The sequence below is a fragment of the Panthera onca genome, chromosome D3, assembly GCF_046562875.1.
Source record: "Panthera onca isolate mPanOnc1 chromosome D3, mPanOnc1 haplotype 2, whole genome shotgun sequence".
Taxonomy (NCBI): domain Eukaryota; kingdom Metazoa; phylum Chordata; class Mammalia; order Carnivora; family Felidae; genus Panthera; species Panthera onca.
This window is the reverse complement of record NC_138350.1, coordinates 39,419,125-39,445,859: the sequence shown is the minus strand read 5'-3', so window position 1 is coordinate 39,445,859 and position 26,735 is coordinate 39,419,125. Positions and strand designations below refer to the sequence as shown.

General features: G+C 44.6%; 1 protein-coding gene across 16 annotated transcripts in view; it reads right to left on the bottom strand.

The window, feature by feature from the left end:
* DLGAP1 (DLG associated protein 1) overlaps positions 1 to 26,735 on the bottom strand; it is an 892,830-nt gene that overhangs the window by 321,508 nt on the left and 544,587 nt on the right. For 4 of the 16 annotated variants that reach the window (XM_060613343.3, XM_060613345.3, XM_060613340.3 and 1 more), the window contains exon 4: positions 5,522 to 6,551. In XM_060613343.3, coding sequence (XP_060469326.1) covers positions 5,522 to 6,478 — 957 coding nt within the window. In that variant the 5' untranslated portion in view covers positions 6,479 to 6,551. Of the gene's footprint in view, positions 1 to 874; positions 1,088 to 1,340; positions 1,478 to 5,521; positions 6,552 to 26,735 lie in introns of those variants that run through there. The other 12 variants (XM_060613348.3, XM_060613352.3, XM_060613354.3 and 9 more) reach the window with 7 other exon arrangements.

Below are 26,735 nucleotides of genomic sequence, written 5' to 3'. Positions count from 1 at the left end.
TTTTTTTTTAAAAGGCAGCAAGGAAACATTACAGTAACCAAGTAACCAAAGTCACTAGCAGAATTGCTCAGCACTGTCACACACTTAATATAAAGTAGTTTTAATTGATTTAATATAATTTAAATTGTTCCAAAACGAAAGGAAAGAAAACCTCAGCCGGGGAAGGAAAACTCCCACTAGGCAAAGACTGACATAATCTTGAACAAAATTTCGAAAATTAGTTGTACTTGCACTGAAAAAAATCCTGGGTTCATGCTTGTTATGAATGATTCTTCAGTGGTTTTTTTTTTTTTTTTTTTGTGGAGTCTAATTTAACCAACAGATAAAAAAGAAAGAAGGAAAGAAGGAAAGAAAGAAGGAAGGAGGGAAGGAAGGAGGGAGGGAAGAAAGGAAGGAAAGGAAGAAGGAAAGAAAGAAAGAAAGAAAAAAAAGAAAGAAAGAAAGAAAGAAAGAAAAAGAAAGAAAGAAAGAAAAGGAAAAAAAACAAAAACAAAAGCAAAAAACTCCAACCATCCAGAAATTTTAATTTTGCAAAGGAACAGTAAGCATTTAGGATCCTTGCCTGGAAAACAACCGATCACATTTCAATCACTAGCCACGCAATGTCCTCTAATAGAACCTAGCACCTTAGATCAACTGTGTCAATGAAAGATTTTACGAAGCCTCTGTGACACAGATTTGTCAGGTATCCAATATCTCAACCTGTTTCTTACCATCTCTACATGCATTAATTTATTAGCTCTTTCAGTCTTTCTAGCTACTATTTACAGAAGAAATAAATGAACAAAAACTATCCCCCCCCCCACCCCGGCAAAACCCCCACTCAAACCAAAAACACACTCTCACCAAATACAAAGTAATAAAAGAGTTGTACCCAAACCTGGTCAGTCCTTCCATTTCTTGAAACTTGCACACAAACTGAAGAAACCCACTCAGCCTTAAAAAGGTCGATCATTTCTCTCTCCTAAAATTTCATCTCTGAGAGTGGCTTTCTTTCTCCGTCTCTGTCTTGCTCTCTCTCTCCCTCTCTCTCTGTGTGTCTCTACTTCTACCGGGGAGAGCGTTTTGTTTCCCTTTTCCTGTTTCTGCTGCTGGATGAATGCAAAATACATGATTGAAGGGATTTTTTTTTTTTTTTTTCAGGTTAACAGTTGGAAATCTAAAATCTTGCTCTTCTGAATGGCTTTATATGCTAGTCACTCAACACTTAACGTTCACATAAAGAAGCATATACAGAACCAAGAACCCTGCTTTTCTAAAGCAAAACAAAACAACCACAAAAACTCCTTTTATTCCTTTGAGCCCATTCTTATTTTATTTACTTAACTATTAGCACTTACCCGGAGATGTGCCATAAATGCTCTATTCCAAATGTATAAAAGCCAACCACATCTCAACTGAGAATTAAACAGTTTTAATGTCTTCAAATCCATGTCCCTGCTCCAAACCCTGATACAGTCACTGGCAGCGGTACAAGATTCTAAACAGCAGACATCTGATTCTTGACATTTAAAAATAACAATATTGGGGGGAAAGAAAAGGGAGTCTTTTTTTTTTTTTGTTATTAACTACAAACAGCTTGTGAGTGAGCACATACCACAATCGACTGTATTAACCGGGTCTTGCAATAATTTCAAGCTACAGGACTTTATTTCTAAATCCACGTCAGACAGAGGCCAAATACCTACAGACTTCTCGCTTTCTGTATAACCGTGGCAATGGCCGAAGTTAAATTAATTTCAAGAGATAGTTTTATAAGGAGAAAATCAGGGCTTTGCTAGTATTTACATTCTATTAGTGGTGAATACTGATTTAACTTTTGTGCAGTCTTGAATCCAATTGGGGACATATCAATCATTCTGTCGCTTGTCTAAGATGGGTCACATTTCATGTACGTGTATTCTCAACCGTAGGCACAGGTAACAAGTCAAAGGAACACATACATTTGCTACAGAAGAAAACAGGTAATAAAATGAAAATAAAACGCATTTCTTTTGGTTTCTGGAGCACATTTTAGACATAGATCTGGGATCAAGTCTTAGCTCTTTTACTCACTATCTAAGCATTGCTTGGTAAGTGATTTAATCTTTCATGCCTTAGTTTAGTCATCTGTAAAACTGGAGTAAATAGTAATACGTTACGAAGTTATTTCAGGTACTAAATGAGATACTGTGTCATTTCTGGCACACAACAGGTATTTGATATATGCTACTTCTTCCCTCTGTTTTATATCTGGAAGGGGTAGGGGTTCGACACGGTAACTAGAAAAATCCAGGCTATGAAGCCAGATGAATCTGTTCTGACCCTCCATGTTGTCGCATACTGTGTGTCGGTAGGTAAATTACTTAACCTGATTTACTAAATCTCAGTCTCTTCAACTGTAAAATACCACACAGAGTTTGACAGGGCAAATGAGATAATATTGGGAAAACATGTACGTTTGGTAGGTATTTATTAAATGAGAGTTTCCAGGCCTCATAACTCTTAAAAGTCACTCTCATGAGTACTCTTCATATGTAACTAAGGAGTTTAAAAATGTGAACTCAGATCACAGATCTTCTAGACCAAATGCCTCATGTTATGGCAGCGGAAGGAGACCCAGAGAGCTGAGATGATAATTCCAAGCCATATCACTAGGTAGTAAGTGATCACTAACTAGTTAGTGGCAAACAGGGACTAGAACATAGACCCTCTCCTTTGAAGTTCAATGCTTTGTCCACTAAACTTTGTGAGGCTGAAGTCAGACACATCTGTAGATCCAGTTTCAATATTAGTTGGTAATTAAGACAATACAACTGGAAAGAACACCCCCACCCCCACCCCCTACACACACACACTTTTCTTTATTTCCCCAAGTTTGTTTCTAAGAATGAGCTTGTCAATGAAATTATTCCAGGGGAACTGGCAGGGTCTGGCTACACCTGTCTTTCTGAGAAAAGCTCCAGCGGGACTGCGGAGTCTCTGTTTCCTCTAAAGCAAGGAGAGAGACGGAGAGAATGTCCAGCTCGGGGAGTTTCCTGTTCTCCTTCCTCCCCCTGTGAATGTCCAGCTCCTTCTTCTCCTTCTTCACAGGAACCCTTTAATTTTTGGCACACTGGCTGGGAAGAACATGCTGTTCTACATTTAGTTTATCTGCCAGGCACACTACCTGCTCACACTGAATTTTTTTTCCAGTCTGAAAGTTTCACACAGAATAAGAGCTCAACAAATGTCAATATTTATTAAAGAAGTTGTGCTTTTGGGCTCAGTTTATATTTAAAGGGTTTACCTAGCTTGGTTCAGCATTAATTATTGCCCAATGTAGGATAGAAAATATTAATATTTTTCAGTCTTCCAATAACTTCAGAATTAAAAACAAAGGTCCTCTGGGTAACAAAGTCAGATTAGCTGTTGCTCTGGGGACGAAGGGAAGGAAATGGGATTGGGGAAGGTATATATGTGATCCATTGTAATTAATGTTTTATTTCTCTAGTTGGGTTATGTATGACTGAGCATTTGTTTTTTTATTATTTTTCTTTATACCTCTCTATAAGCCTCAAACATTTCATTATAAAACCGGCTTAGAATAAGGTAAATAACTTCAAAATAGAATTTCCTAATCTTTCTAATATGAGATGTGATAATGCTATGATACTAAATCTCATACTTAAATCTTTAAGCTTTCATTCTCATTTTATGGAAAAGCTTTTAGTCATAATATGTTTACCCTACAGACTTTCTGTCTCCTGTTCACCATTTTCATGCCCTTGATTCCAGGGAAAGAGCTATTTTGCATGAAGTAGAGATAAGCCTAACTCTTGGGTCTTCAACATATTGGCCATGAGGCTTTCAATCACTTGATATTTCTAAATGTTTCCTCTCTTGTAAAAACAGAATATTATTATATCAAGCTCTCAGGATTATTTTGAAAATTCAATGGAACAACAAATGTGGAACATTTGCTACAGTATCTGGTACACAGTAGATTTTCAATCAAAATCAGTTTCCTTCTTTCTTTCCTTATCCTTCCACTTTTCACCACTACTGGAGCCTTTACCCATCCTTTCTTCAGGACAGATGTTCTAGTCAAAATACTTTATTCTAGGTGGTGGGTAAGATTGTCACGGTCATTTCTATCAATTAAGTGACTTGGATTTGATCCTACCTCTAAACGAACAGTATAACAGTATAACCCACTAGGCCTTTACCTCTCTTTGAATCTAGTTTTTTATATGCTGAATGAGGAGGTTGGATTAGATGTACTATTTAGCTCTGAAATTCCATGAATAGTTCTTGATGACTTAACTCATCCAGCAACATTATAGTAAATGAGGCAATACCTCATTTACTTTCAGTGGGAGAAACTGACCACGTGATTGTGTACTCTTTGTGAAAACACCCACACGTTGGTGGCTTCTGAACGCTGGGATGTCCTTGCCCAGTGACTGCCAGCCTGGCATATTCACAGGGCTTGGTAGAGGCATTCTCAAGGCAGCCAGGTTTGCAAGGAGGAATTCAGAGAGCAAAAAGTTGAATTTCTCAGTGGAAGACTGTTTTTCTTGCATTTCTTCTTCAGATGAGAGTGGGAACTGATTATGTCCTGCCTTTGTAGTCCAGGAAAAAGTTTTTTAAAAAGATGGGCATCCCAGGAGACGAGAGAGGAAAAAAAAAGACACCATGAAAAGGAAAAATCAGAGGGTCCTTCTTAGGGAGGGTTATATCTTGGGAAAAATGACAATACTAGATAGAGGGGTGGGGGCGGGGGAGAGATAAAGACTCCATGTAGATTCCGTGAATGGAAGGGTAGTAGGAAAGAAGAAAAGGAGCGGGTTGCCTTGGATCTGTACGTGTGTGGGATTCACACGCCGACACTAATTGCATTTTATTGTGTGGATGCTTTCCCCCGCTTTTCCTTTTCTTCTCTGTTGTCCCAGGTCTCTGCAGGTGCACTTCAGGTCCCCAAACTGGCTCTATCTCTACCTCCTCAGCACCCAGGGCATTATCCCGATTCCCTGTGCTCCGGGGGTGGGAGTGTGGTTAGTGTTGGCGGTGGTGCTAACAATTGTGATGGTGAAGATACAGATCAAGATTCCCCAATAGCTTAAGGCAGAATTTAACAATAATAATAAACCCCCCCCCCCAAAAAAAAAAACCAACACAAACCTCTCGATAGATCCTATTAAACTCTTTCCAGAATTTAAAAGATCATTGTCGACTTTTGTAAAAAGGTGGATTTATTTTAAAATTCTGGGTAGACTCCCCCTTCCTCTGCTCCCTATCCCATGTTCTCTGAGACAAAAGAGGAACCCGAATCATTAATAACTCTGCGCCTTTCTGCAGGCGTGCTTTTCTAGAGCGGTTTTCTATCTCAAGATAACTGGATGAAATCGGTGGCAGTTTTGTTTCCTGAGAGGAGCAGTTGGCCAGAGAAATGCCTCACAATTTGCTCAGGCTCATGCAGACAAGACTAGGACCCAGGAGAAAACACCACACAATCAGCCGGTACAATTTCTAAGCACCCATCACTCGACATAAATGGTACCTGAAGGTACTGGCAGGAGCGCTCTTGCTGACAGGACTCTGACTTCACCATGGCCTGGTCCATGTTAACCGACGCTTTCTGGTACACCTCCCTGGCGCGGCTCACGGTCAGGGTGGAGGACCAGGCGCTCTTCTTCAGGAGCGGCGCGTCCAGGTTGACGGGCAGGTTGGCACAGGTGGAGCACTTGACGTCGTTGTTACTCCGGGAGGCCTTGACCGCCTGCTCGCTGATGGTGTTGTAGGCCTCCATGAAGTACTGCGAGGCCGAGCGGTCGGGGCACCTGCCCATGGTCATCACTCCCGAGGGCGCGTGGTAGATGCACACGTCGCCGTCCAGGTTGTCGTCGGAGCTCCACCAGCCCGGGGAGGCGTTGGCGCGGGCCTTGGGGTCGGCGCGCCGCTCCTTGCTCTTGCTGCGCTTGCCGTACCTCCCCGTCTGCGCCTCGTCGGGGCTGGCTTTGCCCCCGTTGACGCTGCCCTTGGACGGCCCCTCCAGGGAGTGCGACTTGGTGAAGAGCTTCTGGACCGAGTGGACCAGGTGGCGGATGCGGCCGGGGCTGTCGCTGCGGTGCTCCACGGCCGTGCGCTTGTACTGCAGCGTGTGGTAGCCATCCCGGCTGAGCGGCAGCTGCCTCTCAAATTGGTCCAGGAGGTTGGCGGGGATGCGGTTGGCCTTGGCGGCCAGCGTGCGGGGCACCAGGGCGCACTCGTCCTTCAGCTCCTGCTGCGAGGTGTAGTGCCTGCGCGGGAAGGTGCTGCTGGCCAGCGGGTCGCTGAACGGGCCCACGCACTCGGCCTGGAAGGAGTTCCGCTGAGTGTAGTAGGGGTGGTCGGCCGGGTGGTGCTCCAGCGGGCTCAGCAGGTAGGGCTTGCGGTCCGAGTGGTGCGACAGCGAGTCGCAGGCCGCGTCGCAGGTGACCCCGTGGTGGTGGCTGCGGCTGCCCGATAACCCTTTCATTGCTGATGGGCGGCAGCCTCGGGGGTCATGGACACCCCGTGGTTAGGTTCCACACCCCGTCTTGCGCAGAGACCTGGGGGCAAGGAAGAACAAGAGAGGGCAAAGGGTTAACGCTTGGGTCGGTGAGGAGGCGCGGCTCTTTTGAGCGCCCTGCTACTGGGTTGGTTTTCTGGCAGAAGAACTCATCGCTGTCCTTGAAAGCCGCTTTAATGCCTTGTTGGAAAGGCTCGAGCATCGGTGTAGGGCAGGGAGAGCCAACTGCAGTCAGGGACCCGGAGGGGGGGGGGGGCGGTGAAAGCTAGTAAACCCGGAAAAGGAACCTATGAAAATGCTAAATGGTTTTAAAATTATTGGAAAGCACCCCCCCTCCCTCCAGGATTCCAGTAACTGGAGATATCTTTCCTTGGCTTCTCTGGGTTTCGTCTTAACTGTCTGTTAATTGTGAAGCGTGAACACCCGAAGGGCTCAGTTTCTCTGGGAAGCCTTTGCTGATACCCCTTGCAGAGAGAATTAGTTCCCCTCTGTGTTTCCATGGCATCTATAATGCCACTCTCTCAGCTCCTATGCAATCGTTTGTCTCAGGCATTCACCTGCTACTTTAGTTCCTTCCTCACAGGCCTGCTTACCTCTCAGTCACCTTTCTAGCCCCCTACCTAGCCCCAAGCCGGCTCTGTAAACACACAGTAAGCGCTCCGTTAATGTAAGTAAGATAAATGTGGGCGGAAAAAAAAATAAGAGAAGCCACTGGCCCTTTATAACTTGGGGGCGTATCTTTCGATCTTCTGTCACGTGCTTTCTGGTTAGAGTTCTGTAGTAACAATCACAGCTCACAAATACCGCCTGTGCCCCACCCCCCCCCCCCCCCCCCAAACCCAAACACCACAGTAATTAGAATGGAAAACAGTAATGGTGACAAATAAATCAGAGCTGTAGAGGAAAATCTGCCTTTGTATTAAAAAAATTTTTGGGGGGGTGTTTATTTATTTATTTTGGGATAGAGAGAGAGTGAGCAGGGGCGGGGCGGAGAGAGAAAGAGAGAGAGAGAATCCCAAGCAGGCTCCATACTGTTAGCACAGAGCTCGACGTAGGGCTCGATCCCATGAACCGTGAGATCATGACCTGAGCTGAAATCAAGAGTCAGGCGCTTAACTGACTAAGCCACCCGGGCGCCCGTGCCCCTGTATTTCTGTCATTAGAGGGACCAAGAGCTTCCCATTAGCAAACAGAGAGCAGTTGAAGGATAAGCTTGAATTGGCTAGTTTGAATATCATGGCATCGCCTTTTCCTGGTTTAAAGGTTTCTGGTTAAATGTTCACAAGTGATAGTGAGATGGCCAAGGGAAAGGCCCTAGAAATGTTCCCAAGGACACGAAGGACCTGGGCCCGAGGGTCAGCCCTGCTGTTCCACAGGGCAGAGTATTTTCTCTGGGCTCCAACTTCTTTGGTAGTTGACTGAATTCCTATTAACAGCCTGTTTTGTTTGTTTGTTTGTTTTTAAGCTTCTTATAGTACAAAACTTGTCATAATAAGACTTGTCCTGAGAAGCCAGCATGACGATCCAAAATATCACTAATGTCATTTCAGATATTCAGACAGGGAGAGATAAATGGTTTAAGTTAAAAACATCCACAACAAAATAAAACACACACACATGGTCTAATGAAGAAAAATGCACACTTTTGACAGGTAAGGTCTTGTCTATCCCACGGGCTGTCTGGTATGTGGGAGCTCCCAACAATGTTGAAAATCTCTATCCAGGGTCTATGCCTCCCCTTTTTTCTCCTCATCTCTCACTTCCTACATAAATGGCTTAGCAAAACTGATGGAGGGTTTTAATCACCAGAGTCTTTTAAAATGGGTTAGCCTACTCAATTATAAGCTCCTTGAGGGTAGGGACTATGTTTTACCCATCCAGTATCCAGCAAATACCTGGCTGATCGTGGGAACTCAGCAAAATATTTATTCGATGAATTACTGCATCAATGCATCAGTGCAAAATTTCTCGGTGTGGCCCAGACTGTGATTCGAGTCATGTGTACTGAGTGGAAATATGACTTGCGGCAAGGGAAGGGTCACGCTCAGGGAAGGGCCCATCTCATGGGCATTCTGGGGACCGGTGGTTTCAGAGTTTGGGAGGAGGCAGGCAGGTGAATATGTCTTCTGCCGCTGTGAGCCTTTGACTGTTGACCCTCCACAGCCCAGCAGAGAACACCCCACCTCTGGAAATTCTACCTGCTGTGAAGGCAAAGCTGAGGGGCCTGCCCAGCCCTGCCGATTACAGGATGCCTAGACAGAAGACAGTCTGTCTGAAGGACAGAAAGAAACTGACACCTGAAGAGACAAAAAGGAAAGAAGGACCCATGATACTTGTGTGTCAGGAAGAGCCTGGAAATCAAAACTTGTCCACTGAAGAGAGACTAGTGAAGGAGATTGCTGCATAAGATACTTTGGGCTGCTTTGTATGACGTTATGATCCTATGATCAGGTTGTGGCAAAGAGGGATTTAAGAGGGTTAAATACGTGTTTTTGGCAAAACAGCGGTACTGACTAATTTAGATGGAAAAATCCATTGCATGAGGGAGTCTCTCTCTACAAAACAGGTCCTGTTGAAGACATTTTTGCCTTTTAAATATGAGCTTAAAGATTAAAAAAACAAAAATAACAGCCCAGGAGGGTTATAGTCACATAAAAAGTCTTATGATTACACATAATAGAATCTCAGTATATAAAATAATAATGAAATGATGCCTCAGAATTTCCTTCTGAAGCAGGCGGGTCTTGGGTAGATACTTTCTGCTAAGTAAAATGTGAAACTGGCAAGAGCTGAAAACATAAATTATATACATTTACTCTAAAATGAACAGAATTATTTGAATTCTTATTCAATATTTTGTTATTTTTAATATGCCCACAGCATTTTACATAAGATGATGTTACCGGAGGACAGGCAGAGGGAATGAAGAGATTTTGCAAAACCATTAATGAAGAATTAAATGATGTAACCAATGATAATATTTGTAAATTCAACATACACAGCATGATTTTTACTAAAATGGAAGTGAGTCATTTTCAGGATAGAGTCAAACACTTACATTTTCTCAGAGGGTAATAAATTGCATCAAGGATAAGTAAGTTAGCTTTCCTCCTTCTTAATATTTGTAAAAGGATACTGAGATCTTAATCCCCTTTCTCTGTGATATGGGCAAATCAGGCCATGAAAAAATGGCAATAAGCAATCATAAACATTTCTAAGTGCTCAATCTATCTTTCTGGTCAAGGCCAAATAAACAACTTCACACCCTGGCACAGATTAAATATAGAAAAATATCTGTTTTATTTTTTGATAGAGAATCTTACATTCTCTTCTATTCTCCTGTCATTTAAAAAGGACGATTGATCAATTTGTGATTATAAAGTAAAGCAACCACTGCTAGGAATTTACCCAAGTGGTACAGGAGTGCTGATGCATAGGGGCACTTGTACCCCAATGTTTATAGCAGCACTCTCAACAATAGCCAAATTATGGAAAGAGCCTAAATGTCCATCGACTGATGAATGGATAAAGAAATTGTGGTTTATATACACAATGGAATACTACATGGCACTGAGAAAAGAATGAAATCTGGCCCTTTGTGGCAACGTGGGTGGAACTGGAGAGTGTTAGGCTAAGTGAAATAAGTCATACAGAGAAAAGACAGATACCATATGTTTTCACTCCTATGTGGATCCTGAGAAACTTAACAGAAGACCATGGGGGAGGGGAAGGAAAAAAAAGTTAGGGAGGGAGGGAGCCAAACCATAAGAGACCCTTAAAAACTGAGAACAATCTGAGGGTTGATGGGGGGTGGGAGGGAGGGGAGGGTGGGTGATGGGCATTGAGGAGGGCACCTGCTGGGATGAGCACTGGGTGTTGTATGGAAACCAATGTGACAATTAATTTCATCTTAAAAAAAAATAAAGTAAAGCAACACATTTGGTGACTTGCGGGGGAGTGGAGACAGATGATCTAAAGCCCTCAATGGTTCAGCAATTGCTGGGGGCACCTGCTCTTCCTTCTCTCGTTCTTCCTTTTCCTTGCTCTTAAACTCCCTTTCCACACACTTCCTTCTGCCACTTCTTTCTTCCCCTCACCTATTAAGGTTTATAAGTGGCATCCATGGACAATGCTCGCTCCATCCTGCAGTGTAACTGGGAAGAATTAACTGAGCATCCCTCATGCGCAGGCAACTAAGTGCACACAGCAAATCCCTAATGGCCAAAAGGCTTATGATGTGCTCAGAGAGACATGACCTAGCCATGAAAAAAGAGGAATAACCGTTCTTATTATCTTCTGTATTCTTGGAAAAGGAAGCTGCTAGGCCCCGAATTAGATTTTAAGTGGCCATAAAAGATTTCTCAAAATAGAAAGGAATATTGCCTTCCATGCCTTCTCTTTTGGAGCGAGGGTGGGGAGTGTAGGTCAATATGCCTCTGTGAGGGTTTCTATGACTACAGTGATCATCTCTCATATATTATTTTTGTTCAGTGTGACTTCAAAATTGTGTTTTGTTGTCCTCCTAGGTTTGATTTGACTGTCAGACCGGATGTCCTGATTTTTGACTTGGAGAATTTCTTGACTATATTGGCCACCGTGAGATGAGCTCTGAGCGTGAGAGGCGCCCGGTTTTCACAGAGTTTCACAGAGTTCCCACACCTGGAGCAGAAGCACTGCTGCACCGATGATGACTGAAGCAAGAACGATCCGGCTCCGGAAAGGAAATTCTCAAGGTAGGTAATTTATTAGGCCCGAGGGAAAAACAAACAAACCACGTATTGGAAGATGCTGACAAGGGGAAAACAGTCTTGCAAAGTTGGCAAGTCCCTATTTCATTTTGATTTCTGTGCGTGTCTTTATTTAGAGCTGCTGTTCTTGATTTTTCTTTACATGCAGATAGAAGAACTCGGGGCACCTGAGTGGCTCACTCGGTGGAGCGTCTGACTCTTGATTTCAGCTCAGGTCATGATCCCAGGGTCATGGGATTGAGCCCCATGTCAGAGACTACTTGAGATTCTCTCTCTCTTCCTCCCTCTGTCCCTCTCTCCCACTTGCTCTGTCTCTCTCTCAAATAAATAAGATGAAAAAAAAAAATTTAAAAAAGGAAAAAGAAGAACCAAGTTAAGGGCTTCTATTCTCTCACTCGGGGAAGACTGATAGCCAGGCCATCATGACTCACTTTAGGAAGAGCAATGCTGGGGACCCTGCCCAGGAGAATAGGGAACACTGTGTTCTTGTCTGGGGAGACATCAGGACTGAAGAAATCTCCACAAATGTTTTCAGGGTCAAGTGGCCTTTTTGGCTTTCCTCCATGTGACCTGCCCATGCCAGGCTGTAGCCTTCAACGGAAGAGAAAGAAAGGATTCCCTTATGGAAGAGTATAAAGTAGTCGCAGAATAATGACTATGTCTCCCAGTCTCCCTACGTGTGCAGAGGTGACTAATTCTGGCTATTGGAGTATAATTGGAAACGGCGGAATGTGCAGTTTCTGGAAAATGCCTCTAAAGCCAAAGGCATACCCTTCTTTACCCCTTCCTCGGCCGGCCTGCCGACAGGCCGGGAGGCGTAAGTTGCTGTGGGAGCACCACAAGATCAAGGGCCTGGCCACAGTGGAGTGCCATTGCAGCCCCGCTCTGCATCTCTATCTTTGTCTCCGCCACTGTTATTTAATTTTCTGACACTGGCATCTAACCTATCTCTAACTGGGATGGGCAGTCAAGGCCACATGCCGAGGAGCTTTTGTAAGCAATCCTCGTACCCAGGACTTGACTTTACAGGTGGTGGTATTCCACGAGAGCGTCTTAAACCGAGCAGTGACCTGGCCAGCCACGTGCTAAAGATTTCCCTGGCTGGGGCTCGAGGCTATTTAGGGTGGAGAGAGGCAAGAAAAACCTAAAAGAAGCAGTTTGTTCTTGCTGGGGCAGTTCAGGAGGAGGCTGAGAAGGAGGAAAGGGCACCTCCAAGGAGGGTGAGAAGGTGGCTCGCTGGGGCAGTGCCACCCACTGCAGACCTCCTCGCTTGCACGCCTGCGTCTCCCCCACAGTCTAAACACGCAGGGCACTCTTTTGCGCGCAGAGCAAAATCCTATGCGATACGGACGCAGCTGTTTAACAGCAATTTTTTTATTCTGTTAATAATAAATCCCAATTCTGTGGGGTTTGAGAAGGAAGAACGTTATGAATGCTCAATGGGCTTATGATTTTAAATAAACAGTTGTTTAAAAAAGAAAATAAAGGAATGGTTCTCACTAATGTACTACTGAGAAAGCCATGCCATTTTGGGGTAAAAGTAAACAGAAAACAGAGAGGTGTGAGGGTGAGTGAACATTGCCCAAAGGCCCGCTTTTCAGATACTCTCTGACCTGAAATTGTAGCTGCACAAAACAACTGAATGCCCTTCTCTCAATTTTTCAGCCTTGCCTGCTTGAAGATTTGCATGCGTTCTATACTTAAAACCATACGAATGCCGTGAGAGCACCTTTGAGTAAGCATGGTTGGAGATACACCAGTTGTATCACTCAGAGTACAATGCTTCGGCATTTTGTGCTAAGCCAGAGAAGCAGAATGTGTTCTGGCTTTTCCATTAATGCTAATTGCTATCCCAGTCATCTGCAATTGGATTTTGTTTGTGAATACCTCCTTCAGCCAGTCTGCGTCTCCAAATAAATGCCTTTTGAGCATTTCCCTTTCAAAAGACATGATATTGTACAAAAAACAATACAAAACAAAAAAAGCAACATGTCAAACCTCCTCCCATTTGGTCACAGTAGGTAGTGCAATTACAACGGCCTTTGTCTTCATACAAAGCTTTTAAAAAGTAGTTTCACTTCGACTTTTGAGCATGAAAAGGTGGAGGGTGATATTTCTTGAGAAAATGGTTAGTTATCATTAATATTGGTATATATTTATTGCTGGTTGAGTAAAATCTCATAGAACACAGGAGGGGGTTTTTGAGGCAGTGCATTATTATTATTATTGTTATTTAATGTTTTATTTATTTTTGAAAGAGAGAGAGAGAGAGAGAGAGGGAGAGAGAGAGAACGAGCCGGGGAGGGGCAGAGAGAGACAGTGACACAGAATCTGAAGCAGGCTCCAGGCTCTGAGCTGTCAGCACAGAGCCCGATGCAAGGCTCGGATTCACAAACCGTGAGATCACGACCTGCGCTGAAATCGGACGCTTAACTGACTTAGCCACACAGACGCCCCAAGGTAGTACGTGATAACAACCTCACAGCATTGTTTGGGATTGACACAGGTAGGAAGGTGCCTGTTCTGACTCTATGTGACCTTGGAGACGTGCTCTCCATGAAATTGTTCCCATTTGGGTTTCTAGGGGAGGGTACTTCAGCTATACTTACAGATGGAGTCCCCTGGGAGAGAATGTGGTTACTTTCACCCGCCATGGCCAGTAGCTCTTGGGGAGGCACAGTGGGGACACCCTATCTCATGGGAGTAAAATACACGTCTGTAGAGTTTTCAGAGAAGAGCAAAGACCATCAGTGTCTCTTAAAAAAAGATGCCGGGAAAAATATGCAAGCCATTGATTAGTGCAGGAGAAACATGAATGATGACATAATAAAACTGTTTAATAGGATATAAAGACAGCCATGATTGGGGTGCCTGGGTGGCTCAGTCGGTTAGGCATCTGACTTCAGCCTAGGTCATGATCCCACACTTCGTGGGTTTGAGCCCCGTGTCTGACAGCTTGGAGCCTGGAGCCTGCTTCAGATTCTGTGTCTCCCTCTCTCTCTGCCCCTCCCCTGCTTGCACTCTGTCTGTCTTCCAAAAATAAATAAATATTAAAATAAAAAAAAGACAGCCATGATGGAGAAAGGGAAAAATCCAAAAACAATGACAATCAAAACAGTACAATGCAACTTGAGAAGCAGCAGTAGAAATAGCCTCTGATGAAAACTGGGTTATTTTTGTCCACATCTCTCATAACTAGCTGAATAGTCTTGTGAACATGTACTGGCACATTCTAGACAACTTGCTTCAGAGCCAGACTATATATATTCTTTTACCTGAATCAAAAGTGGTTTTTTTTCTCATAAATCTCCTTCTTTTAAATGCTGCTGCTTTTCTTACCACGTTCACCCTACAAATCTACCAAGTGCGAAGGCACCAAAAGTACCTGTAGTGGTCCCTTCTGGGGTGGCTGTTGAGCTGACACCTGCTTTGGGGACCATTTTCTCCCCCTGCCCACAGCCTCTGTTGCTGACGTCCTTGCCAGGAACAGGGAAGGCAATTACTACCTACTCTGAGCTGATTGAACTGCGTTTGAAGACCCAACTCCGGGACATCCATGCAGAGGCTTAGCTGAGTTAATCAGATGCTGGCTCCCAGAAATTTAAATGGAAATGTTCCTAGACTCACTGAACCCTGGTGAGCTTATCTGCAAAGTCAAGTAGAGGAAAGGCCAGTATCGGCACCACAGGAAGCCAAAGTCGAGGGCTGTTTGAAACTGTGGGGCAGCAGAGAAAAGGCAGCAGGGGAGGGGGGAGGAGGGGAGGGGAGGAAACAGGCAGAGAGAAGCATATCTGGGCTCCATGTAGCCCCAGGGAAAGAAACAGAGAAGGGGCCCAGCATCCTTCTGAACCTAGTCCGGCCCGGCTCCCTGCCTGGAGTGGCCAGGACCCAGTGGTCTGTGGCAGAACCGTGGCAGGCCCAGAAACGCCTACCTCTCCAAGTACAGAGACCCTCCAGCCCAGCCAGGGAAACCGCAAGCTTACGAGAAGCACCACCAGAGTGCTCAGCGGGCCCCGCTGGGAGTCTCAGAAGCGGCCCCATCGGGATCAGCTGAAGCATCTCGAAATGGCTTTTACCACTTTGCGGGTGTATTGGCTCCAACGAACCACGCACGCCCATTCAGAGTTCACGTTCAGTCTTTCAGATCCATTATCAGCGTCTGCACGCACGAGAGAGAGGTGGTCAGCACACCGCGGGTGAGCTGGCCTGTCTCTGCCGCTAACCATTTGCAACGCGGTCCCCAGTGTTTTTCTGCGGGTGGTCTGGCCTTCCCCACCCCTGCAACGTCGGCTGTGGATGGGAATTAGAGAGACCCGCTCACACACTGCTCCTTCGGCTTCCATTTTCAGGTAGCAGTTAAAGTGCCTTATTCTTACTCTTCGTCTATCTAGCGGTAATTAGCATTTATTATCATAATTTATTATTTCATTTTTCTTTATGTTCATAAATTATCATTTCCTTTTCGTTCATTATCATAATTTGTTTTTCGTTTTGGAACCAGTCTCTCCGTCCCCTCTAGAGTTCTGCACCCAATCTTAAATTAAAAAAAATTTTTTTTAATGTTTATTTATTTTTGAGACAGAGAGAGACAGAGCATGAACAGGGGAGGGGCAGAGAGAGAGGGAGGCACAGAATCGGAAACGGGCTCCAGGCTCTGAGCTGTCAGCACAGAGCCCGACGTGGGGCTCGAACCCACGGACCGTGAGATCATGACCTGAGCCAAAGTCGGACGCTTAACTGACTGAGCCACCCAGGCACCCCAATCTTAAATTTTAAACAAACAAATCCATCTCCACTAAACTTTCTGGAAGCACGGTTGCTGTGACAGAGAAGGACCCATGATGACAGTCGCTGTCCCTTGGAGAAAAATCAGTTTTGACGAATAAGGATGTTAACCTGTCAGACAGCAGATGATATATTCTTTCAAGGTATTAGGCATGGAGTCAAATCAAATCTGTGCATGGGGATTTAATTCAACATCTACTTATCAAATAATGATTATTTACATGCAGTACACTGGGCACTCTAAAAAGAATTAAGGAGTCTTATTATTTCCCACCCACAACTTTTATTTTAAAAAGATATTTATTTATTTATTTATTTATTTATTTATTTAGAGCGTGAGCAGGGGAGAGGCAGTGAGAGGGACAGAGAGAGAGAGAGAGAGAGAGAGAGAGAATTTCAAGCAGCCTCCACAGTTAGGGTGGAGCCCCATACCAGGCTCGAACCCACGAACCTTGAGATCATGACCGGAGCCAAAAATCAAGAGTCGGAGGCTTAACCGACTGAACTACCCAGGGGCACCTCCCACCCACGACTTCTATCTCTCGAGTTTCCACATTCTCTTCTCCTCACTTCTGCTCTCTGATAGCTCTCAGGGCAGTTTCTTCTGTTCTCCGGTTCCTCAGCAGCTCCCTTTTCTCTAGGTCGGTCAGCCCCCAGGGTCTCACTTTCTTCCCTTGCTGGCCTAAGGAGACACATCCCCTCAAACATTCTTTTGCAAGCACCCTCGGCCCCTTGCTCTGTGATCCTTCTGCCTCGTCTATTCTGGACAATATAAAATCAAGGAGTGGTGACACCATGCTGTGTTCTTCCACACGGGGCTGTGTGTCACTGAGGGTGGGACTGGTGCCATGACCAATTTCCAGTGTCCAATCTCTGCTCCATTCCCCAAGTGGATCAGGAGTGGTGTCGGGGGTCTCTTGCTTCTGCTGCTGCTATTCCAAGCCCTTGACTCCCTTTACCATGTCTCGTCTGGACTTGTTTGGAAAAAGAAAGACAGTGACCAACAAATACTAAGTGAATAAAAAAGGAATGGTTCCTGTGCCTCTAGCAGCGATAATGATAAACAGTTTTGAGCACCTATATGCCAGGCACATGCTGACCACTTTATTTTTTTTATTTATTTTTTGTTTTGTTTTTAAATGTTTATTTATTTTTGACACAGAGAGAGAGAGAGAGACAGAGCATGAGTGGGGGAGGGGCAGAGAGAGAGGGAGACACAGAATCTGAAGCAGGTTCCAGGCTCCACGCTGCCAGCACAGAGCCCGACGCGGGGCTCGAACTCACAGATCGTGAGAGCATGACCTGAGCCGAAGTCGGAAGCTCAACCTACTGAGCCACCCAGGCGCCCCACATGCTGACCACTTTAAATGCATTATCTCATTTCATCCTCAAAGGGTACGTGGTAGGGACTGTTCTCTGGATAAGAATACAGACTATCGCAGATGAAACAACTTGTCTGAGCTAATGCAGCTGGTAAATTTTGAACCCACCGTGTCCTTAGCCACCGAACCATAACAACCTTGCTCCCACCACCTCTAGAGCACTCACACCCCACAGCACTTTCCATAATCCTAACGGTATGATTTGCAATGTGATCTTTCTTATCTGATCATGCCATTTTTAGCTTTAAGTTCTTTCCAGACTTTCTACACTTTTACAATATTAATCTCAACCTTTGGATAGGACCCAAAGTGGAGATTTTCATGATCTAGACACCCTTGTCTCCTGTCACCCCACCCCTTATGCCAGCAGCACTGGACTCCACGTACTCTTCTCCATATGCCACGCTTTTCAGTGTCCTTGTGCTTTGTGGTCTCTCAAATAGTCATCGCTGCTCACCGAGCCGATTCTTATTCCTCCTTCAAGAGGCGATACAAAGACAGCCTCCCCTGAAAATCTTCCTTGTGCTAAAGGAAGCGGGGAAGTGAGAGGCCTTATCCAATTTGTGATCTAGTTGAGGAAATAAACCGCACAAACGTGAAACGATCAGAGAGTATTCTAAGTCAGAATCTAATCAGACCCTAGATTGTGTGGTACATGTTGCATATGTGATGCACCTAGGAAAAAATTTGGAAAAAAACAGCTGCAAAAGTTGAGGTTGAGACCTGGGAGGCTCAGGAAATGCAGAGAAGCACATCCTTCAAAGATGAGGTTCTTAGGATGATGTGTAGTGCTTACTGTGTATTTTGTTCAAACCTGACTATTCCATGTCCCCTCTGGATTTTTTAATGCTTTCTACCTCTGCTTTCTTTCGTCTTTGATGACGCTATCCAGATGTGAGTCAGATTGTCTGAGAGCTGCAAACGTGGCCTCGATGTTTAGGCCTCTGTCTGGGTTTCTTCCATTGAACTTCTCTTTGATATTAAGCCCATGGAAGAGGGTTTTGAGAAACAGGTATTTATACTTCAATGGCTTTTATTGCCTGGAGGTCACTGAACTCAGCAGAGTGTCTTCTGAATCAGGTGCCGTGGAGGAAACCCCTCTTAGGTCTCGGCATTAGCAAAGTTGTGTGCTTGACAAATGCTAAGTAATCTTGCAGGTAACGCGGTCCTTGTAAGATGAATGTGTTTCCACGCATGCTTTGAATATTGGGAAGTTTATCGGGAAATTTGTGACAAAATGGTAGGGGTTCATTACTTTTTTTTCTAATTTTATTCTACTTTCATTACGTTTCTTTGGCTATATCGTTTGTCTCCTTTGATGATCTATTGTAAACCGACCCTTTGTGGAAAAGTTGGAGTAGGGGTGGAAAATCTTTATCTATCCAGTTATCTCTGTATTATGTCAACTCAAATACTTTGTTAATACATTTTTTTCTTTTACGTGATACCAGCCATTGACTATAACAATGGTTCTCAAACCTGAGTGTGCGTATGGGTCAGCTGGAGGGCTCGCTAAGACACAGATCGCTGGGCACTTATCCTCAGAGATTCTGGGATGGTTCCCAAGAATCTGTATTTCTAACACATTCCCTGGCAATACTGATGCTGACCTGAGAGCCACATTTTGAGGACTAGAATATGTATTTCTTATATCTGTGGTTCTTCCTAGAATGTACATCCTTCCTTTCCTCTGTTGGGTCAAACTCATACTTTTCCTTCACTCCCCAGCTCCATTGTCACTTTTGGGGGGCCACCTTTGTTGAACCCATTAGGCAGAATTAACAACCAACTCGTGTGTTTTCACACAGCACACTATTCATACCCCCACCAGACCCTGGGAAGGCTTGCTGTAATTGATTGTGTTATATGCATATCTGTCTCAAGCGACTACAAGACTGTAGGGGGCACAGAAGCCCTTGCTCATTTTCATCCCACCATTTCCTGGAAAAGCCCCTGACACACCGTATGCACTCCATGAATGGTAGCCAAATAAATCCATGAATGGGAAGTCTCCCGCTTGGGAAACATGATATTTCCATGGAATAAATGTATGTAATTTAGAAATAAAATGACTGTATATCAGGAATAGTGTGTCTTCAGTTCAGGGACCATGCTAATCGGTAAGTATTTTAGTGGTGCCTAATGAAGCCTGCTGAAGAAAGCCTGCTTTGCTGTCTGCCCTGTGGCCCGTTCATCCTTCTCCAGCCTTCTCAGCCATCAGAGGCTCTTGAGCAGCAATGGCAATGATTACAGAAGCAAAGAAAACACTGGGTCAAATTCTCTGCACAACTCTGAAGACAGGGAGACTTTTATTTTTTTAAAGTTTATTTATTTATTTATTTACTTACTTACTTACTTACTTATTCACTTATTTAGAGGGGTGCAGAAAGAAAAGGAGAGAGAGAATCCCAAGCAGCCTCCACGCCCAGTGCGGAGCCCAACACGGGGCTCAAACTCACAAACCCTGAGACCGTGACCTGAGCTGACCCCAAGAGTCGGACACTTAACCAACTGAGCCACCCAGGTGCCCTGATGGGGAGACCTTTTGGTTAGAACGTGGCTGCTGATGAACTGATGTCACCAGGGAAGACTTCTCTTTCTGTAGTGGGCTATAGGGTTCTCAGTAGGCTGTAGAATTCTCTCAGTGGTATTTTCGAATCCAGTGAAATACAAGCTTTGCTTTATCACAGGCCTTTTATGTGTCAGGAACTCAATATGCACTCATTGGAACCCTTGCAACTATAGCATGATCTTTTCTCTTTCCACAGGTGAAGAAACTGAGGTCCACAGGAATGAAATAACTTGCCTAAGGAGCGCAATGGGTAAGCAGCTAAGCTAGGACTTGAACCTGGGTCTTTAAGACTTAAAGTGCATGTTCTTCCTGCCCTATCCAATAGCTCCAAGAAACTTCAGGATGCTGGAGGCAGCACAGCAGGGACCACCCTGCAAACCACAGCTTTTGGACTTTACTTTGAAGAAAAGTTTAGCCGTTAAGAGAAAAAATGGAAAAAACCCCAAAGATAATACTCCTGTAATTCAGCACATCGCCTCTTTTTGCTACAAGGAGATCTATCCAACTTACATATTTAATAAGCAACCTGGCAGAGTGCTCCCTGGGAATGCTCATTCTCAGGTATGGATAGGTGACCCTGAGATCTTGTTTATAACTCTAACTTTGTACAAGTCAAAGATGTTGACCTTTACTCTTGCTAAACCTAAGGCCCCAGATACTCATATGCTTTTCTCCCTACCACCTAGACCTTTATATAAAATGGGGTAATGTTTTTAGCCTCAATATAGAAGTGAGCCAATGTAGACAATCACCTTTCAGTTATCTATCAAGGAGCTAACATTTGTATATTCCTTTATTTTCCCCAACAAATATGTATTGAGTATTTACCACACGACAGGTACACTTCTGGGGATCAGAGATCCAGTAATGAACACACCTCAAAAGTTCTTGTGTGGGGAGACAGCAAACCGATATATAATGTATTAGATGGTGGTAATTGTATCATGCAACCTGCCAGGTGATGACACATAGAACATCTTTTATAACCAGTCTTCTATAAATCCTTTGCTGACCTGGACACAATGAAAATTATACAAAAATACTGGCTTAGTGGGGCACTTGGGTGGCTCAGTCGGTTAAGCGTCTGGCTCTTGATTTTGGCTTAGGTCATGATCTTGCGGTTCATGGGATCGAGCCCTGTGTCAGGCTCTGTGCTTACAGCGTGGAGCCTGCTTGGGATTCCCTCTCTCTCTGTCCCTACCCCGCTCCTGCTCGCTCTCTCTCTCTCTCCTCTCTCATTAAAGATATAAACATTAAAAAATACTGGCTTATTTATTAAAGAAGTAGTTTATTAAAGTTTATACCTGTTAGTATATTCTAGCAAACCTTAGGCAAAATGATACGCCTGTGTGACAGACCCTATCCTCGGGACTTTATATGTATTATCCTACCCCATCATCATAGCAGCCCATGACATAAGTACACTCATCTGCCTTTCCCAGAGGAGGAAAACAAGGCACAGGTAGGTTAAATAATTTGCTCAGAGTTCAACCAGGAAGTCGGACCCTAGAGCTTGAATCAAACTAGGCACCACTACGCTCTCAATGACAAAGTTTGTCACGCAACATGTTGATGAGATGCCACCAAGCCTGTGGCATATGGCTGCAGAAATTGTGTGCAGCATAATGGCAGGGGGCGAGCTGACGTGTGGGACAGCGGCTCGATCGCTCTGCTTCGCTGATGTGCTGTGAAGGAATGCACTTTTATTTTAACCCTTTAATAACAGCATAGTTACAAAGAAGACACTGGAGAAAAACCATGCATTCCAACATCAGCTTAAAATAGGATTCTTCATCTATTATTCTATTATCTAATAAAACGATGATTGAAACCATGGAAATTACATATTTCAGGGACAGGGACATGTACTTAATACCTACCTTATCTACAGTTGCGGATAGGCTATTTAAAGGGGAAAATGCTAGAAACCTACAAGGATTTATGAACTTCTCCGTACAAAATGCCCTTTTCCCCCCTCTGCACATCTCTGGGCTTAACCTGGAAATTTTCAATTTCCGCACGGCCCCTTCTCCTCACCATCTGCTAATGCTGGCATCGGGTGTGGGGTAATTCACACCGTTCGGGGAGCCATCCTATGCTCCAGTGATAAGTAAAGACCTGAAGCCAATGAAAGAAATAAGTGTGGGGAGAGAAGCCACAATAAAGACTTCATCAGTGTGGCATCCCATGGCAGATTTTCTTCTGACCACCGAGGGGTATTGTTTCCTGTTCCCAAATCTGTGTCAAGACAAAATTCCATGTAAGTAGGATTATACGTTTCATTTCCCAGCCAAATCCACGCGCAACCTAAACTCCCGGCAGAGCAGATCCAAGCAGAAGCAACCAGTGGTGAGTGTGAGTGATTTCACGGTGTAAGTCCGAAGACAAGTAACTCCAAATGGGCATAAGAACGTTCAAGGAATGTTGTCTGTAGGGAAACGGTTCGCTTTAGATTTGAAGAAAGCTGTTGGATGCTTACTTAGGAGATGAGAGTCAAAACTGGATGCTTTTGCCCTATTTCTTATTCTCTGTACACAAGATGGCCAGGCTTGGTCAGATTTCAGAAAACGTCCTTCTTGTTGCCTTGAGATTCAGTCTACCACTTGGCATCTTTGACTAGAAATCCGTGTCTTCCCTTACCATCCCATTTCTTACTTAGAAATACGTTATTCTTTCTCTTTCCTTTTCTCCCCCTCTCCTTTGGAGATGCTCTTTAAGGAAAAACCGACTCTACAAATCGCAAGAGTTGTGCAAAGGTCCTCGGCATGAGACTGATAGCCGCATCACCAGTTTTAAACATGGTCAGCAGCTGGTGTCCTTTGGAGGAGGAAGTCCCTTTAGAATTGTTTAACTTCAGCTTTCTATCAAGATTTGTTTTTATTTTCAGACCCTGAGAATTACTCTGGGTCACTGAATGTATGCCAAAAATCTTGAAAAAATAAATGGGGAGAAAAACGTTTAGAAGCACAAATGTGACCTCCGCAAAAAGCGTTGGAACCCAGTGGCAACCGATCACAGTGTAAAACTGTGCCTGAAGCCAAATGGAGGGGCTTGAAGCCTGAAGCCAATGGGCCGTGGCGGGCTGCACTGGGGAATCTACTTCTGTACTCCCACCGGGGAAGAGAACCGCCACGGGAGACAAAGGCGATCTGTTATGGGCTCCACGGTTTGTCTTGCCTGTGGGTCTTTGGAAATTTGAGGTAACTTACAACACATGTGCCAATACATGACATTGTTATACCTTTTTCTTTTAGTGTTCGTTTGTTTATTTATTGAGAGACACACAGACAGAGCGTGAAGGGGGGAGGGGCAGAGAGAGGGATAGAGAGGATCCAAAGCGGGCTCTGTGCTGACAGCAGAGAGCCTGATGTGGGTCTCGAATTCACAAGCTGTGTGAGATCATGACCTGAGCAGAAGTCAGACGCTTAACCAACTGAGCCACCCAGGCGCCCGGACGTTGTTATTCTTCAACCAAGGGCGTGGGTCCCCTGCTCAGGATCCCTCTCTGTTGCTCCTCCCCTCCCCACCAAACACAGATCCTGGTATCTGGGCATTCAGAGCCCATGGAGGGGGGCGGGGACAGCATTGTAGCACTTTTTACGCATTTGCCTCATAGAAGAGTAGTTAATTTGCCCATTATTCTGTCTACCTTCCAAATGTGAACTCCTTAAGGGACTTGATTGCTCAGCAACTAGCTCAATGCCGGGCACGGAGTAAGTGCTCAATAAATGTTAAATGAATAAAACAAAAGGAGGTATAAAAGCCCCATCCGCTTGCTGGCTCTCCTACAGGTCCCATAAACGTGCTTTGAATGGTTACTCCAAGACTGGTAGCAGAACATTGTGCCTTTGGGACGCGGAAAGAGCCACACATGATTGTGTTCGATCAGACCAGGCTGGTTACGAGAAGAAAGGAATCTGACTTGAGAAGAAAGGAATCTGACTTCCGGAAGCCGTTCTCTCCAATGAGGGAGTCTGATGTAACAGAACCCTGCCTTGGATATCCCTTATTCAGGTTGCAGGTACTGAGGTCAGCAAAATGGGCAAAGGGGAAAGAGACTTAGGGATGACAGTCACTCCACCCACTTCATCTCCCACATTCCTCTGGAATGATCTTTCCAGCTTCCTAACCTGATTATACCCCTTCCCTGCACAAAACTCTCCACCTGTGTGGTCTGTCACGGCCTCCCTGAGACTACCCTCCAGCCTCACCTCTACCTCCTTCTGCCTTCAAACCCCAGGCTACGGCCACGGAGCCACTTGTGGTTTTCCCTGGCCATCTGCTTCTCGTTCCTTAGGACTTGTGTCAGCAGCCTTCCTGCACTGGGGGAATGCTCTTCACTGCCACGTGACTGTTCTTCACCTTCACAATGCAGTGCTCCCCCACCCCACTCTCTCCCCTTCGCCTGACATATGTCACATCCCACAAAGCTCTGCCGCTGTTCCCCACTTCCCTCTCTCGGGCCATCCCTTCTCCTGCTGCCAGGAGGTCATGGTTACGTTTAAGCCCAACACACTTTCTCCTTTCTGTCCAGTCCACTCTTCATCAAGAATAAGCTTTAGGGGGCACCTGGGTGGCTCATTCGGTTGGGCATTTGACTTTGGTCATGATCTTGTGGTTTGTGGGTTCCAGCCCCCCGTCGGGCTCTGTGCTGACAGCTCAGAGCCTGGAGCCTCCTTCAGATTCTGTGTGTGTGTCTCTCTCTCTGCCCCTCTGTGTTCTCTCTCTCTCAAAAATAAATAAACATTAAAGTAAAATTAAAAAGAAAAAAAAAAGAATAAGCTTTACAATCTCCCAACCATGTGAAGGAACTTAGTAGCTGGTTGCCTAGGGACAGCGGCCACCACGTTCCCAGCTATGAGACACATGATCCTGGGCTGTTCTAGAAGGTGGATTCATCTCAGGGTGGGGCTCTGACCTAGGAGAAGTCTCTGACACCTGCCCCTCAGCCTCCTAGATGCTCGCAGGTGGCAATATCTTCCTGCCTACACGGAGGTGCTTTCCCATGTACTTTAACACTGCTGCTTAGCCTAAGAAACTTCCTCCTTTTGTTTTTTCAGAAGATAAAGGTAGGTTATTATGCTTGTCCTCAGCAACTAGGGGGAAGCAGCCTACACATATGGAGTTGCAATGAAATTAAATCCTAGAACTAGAACTTAATTTCCAAGTCATAATGAGCCGAGAGAAGTCTAAGGAAAGCTCTCAAGTGGCCAGCGGTATCCTAAGGTGTCTATAGCACGCTAGATTTTTCCTCTCGCACTATGTCATATTCATCTGTGTGATTCCTACCTCCCTGGGGCTCTCCAAGAGCAGAGGGGGAGTTCACTACTGCATTCCCAGTGCCCAGCACAGCAGCTGGCCCGGAGCGAAGTCCCCTAGCCCCAGCAGTACTGAATCGCAAGGCCAGAAGGTTATTTCCATTTCAATTCTCTTTCCATCTATTTTCTTTTGTCAAAGTGGAAAGATCCTTGTTTCTCGAGGACATGATCTGAAAACCTCTTTTCGCTCTTCCTCCCTTTTAAGCAGGATTCAACAGGTATGGCACCTACCTGAGTCACTTGTTTCCTTGTTCTTGTTTTTGTGATTAACTTCTATCAGAGACAAGGCAAATGGAAGTGACATCAAGTTTCTTTTTTTAAAAAAAAATATATTCAAATAAGCAACGAGTCCATTTGTAGAAAGTTATCAAATAGAAAATAATACCAGTAGAACTGGATGTGGCAAAAGTCATGATGATGGTAGTAAATAGTGGGTATTTGGGAAACAGTGACATACAGCATCCTTCAGTATTTTCCTAAGTGCCCCGTTTTCCCTGTTAGATCGCAGGCTCTGGGAAGGCGAGAACTAATTCTTATACATCTTTCTACCGCCATCCTATTTTTATTGGCTACATTTCTTTTTTTTTTTTTTATTAATTTAAAAAAATTTTTTTTAACGTTTATTTATTTTTGAGACAGAGAGAGACAGAGCATGAACGGGGGAGGGGCAGAGAGAGAGGGAGACAGAATCGGAAGCAGGCTCCAGGCTCTGAGCCATCAGCGCAGAGCCCGATGCGGGGCTCGAACCCACGGACTGCGAGATCGTGACCTGAGCTGAAGTCGGACGCCCAACCAACTGAGCCACCCAGGCGCCCCTATTGGCTACATTTCTACTGGCTGAATTAATAAATGGAAATATTGGGGGACATTCTGAGGGAAGGACATGTAGAAAATCAGTGCACTGCCTACAGATGCTACTTCAGCTGAAGAAATGGACAGCAAACTCACAGGAGGGAAAGCTCTTTGGGAATCTGAATTTGGTAATTCACCCAATTTGTGAAAAGTGACGTCCTTTAAAAATGATATGTAGTAATTTGGAAAATGATTTTTCAAATCAATATTATTTATATTCTAGTCCAACGCCTTCCACTGGAGAGGCGAGGAAATTGAGATAACACTACAAAGATAATGCATGGACATACATAAATTTATATGTGACTGGCACAATGTTCACACTGCAAATATGCATGGGTAAAAACAGTCCTTTGCTTCTTTGCGACATATGGCTCAAACCTCAGAGGAGCTACACCCTTTAAAATTCTCTAAATTTTAGATACAACCATAAACAATAAGAGCCATATTTTTGTAGTACATGGTCTACTCCACTGGGTCTAATATATGTTGGCCGTTTATAGAAACAATGGAGAAAGCTGTCTGCGGGCTGTTTAGGCTGACCGTTCCTTCCGGGGTGGAGTGATA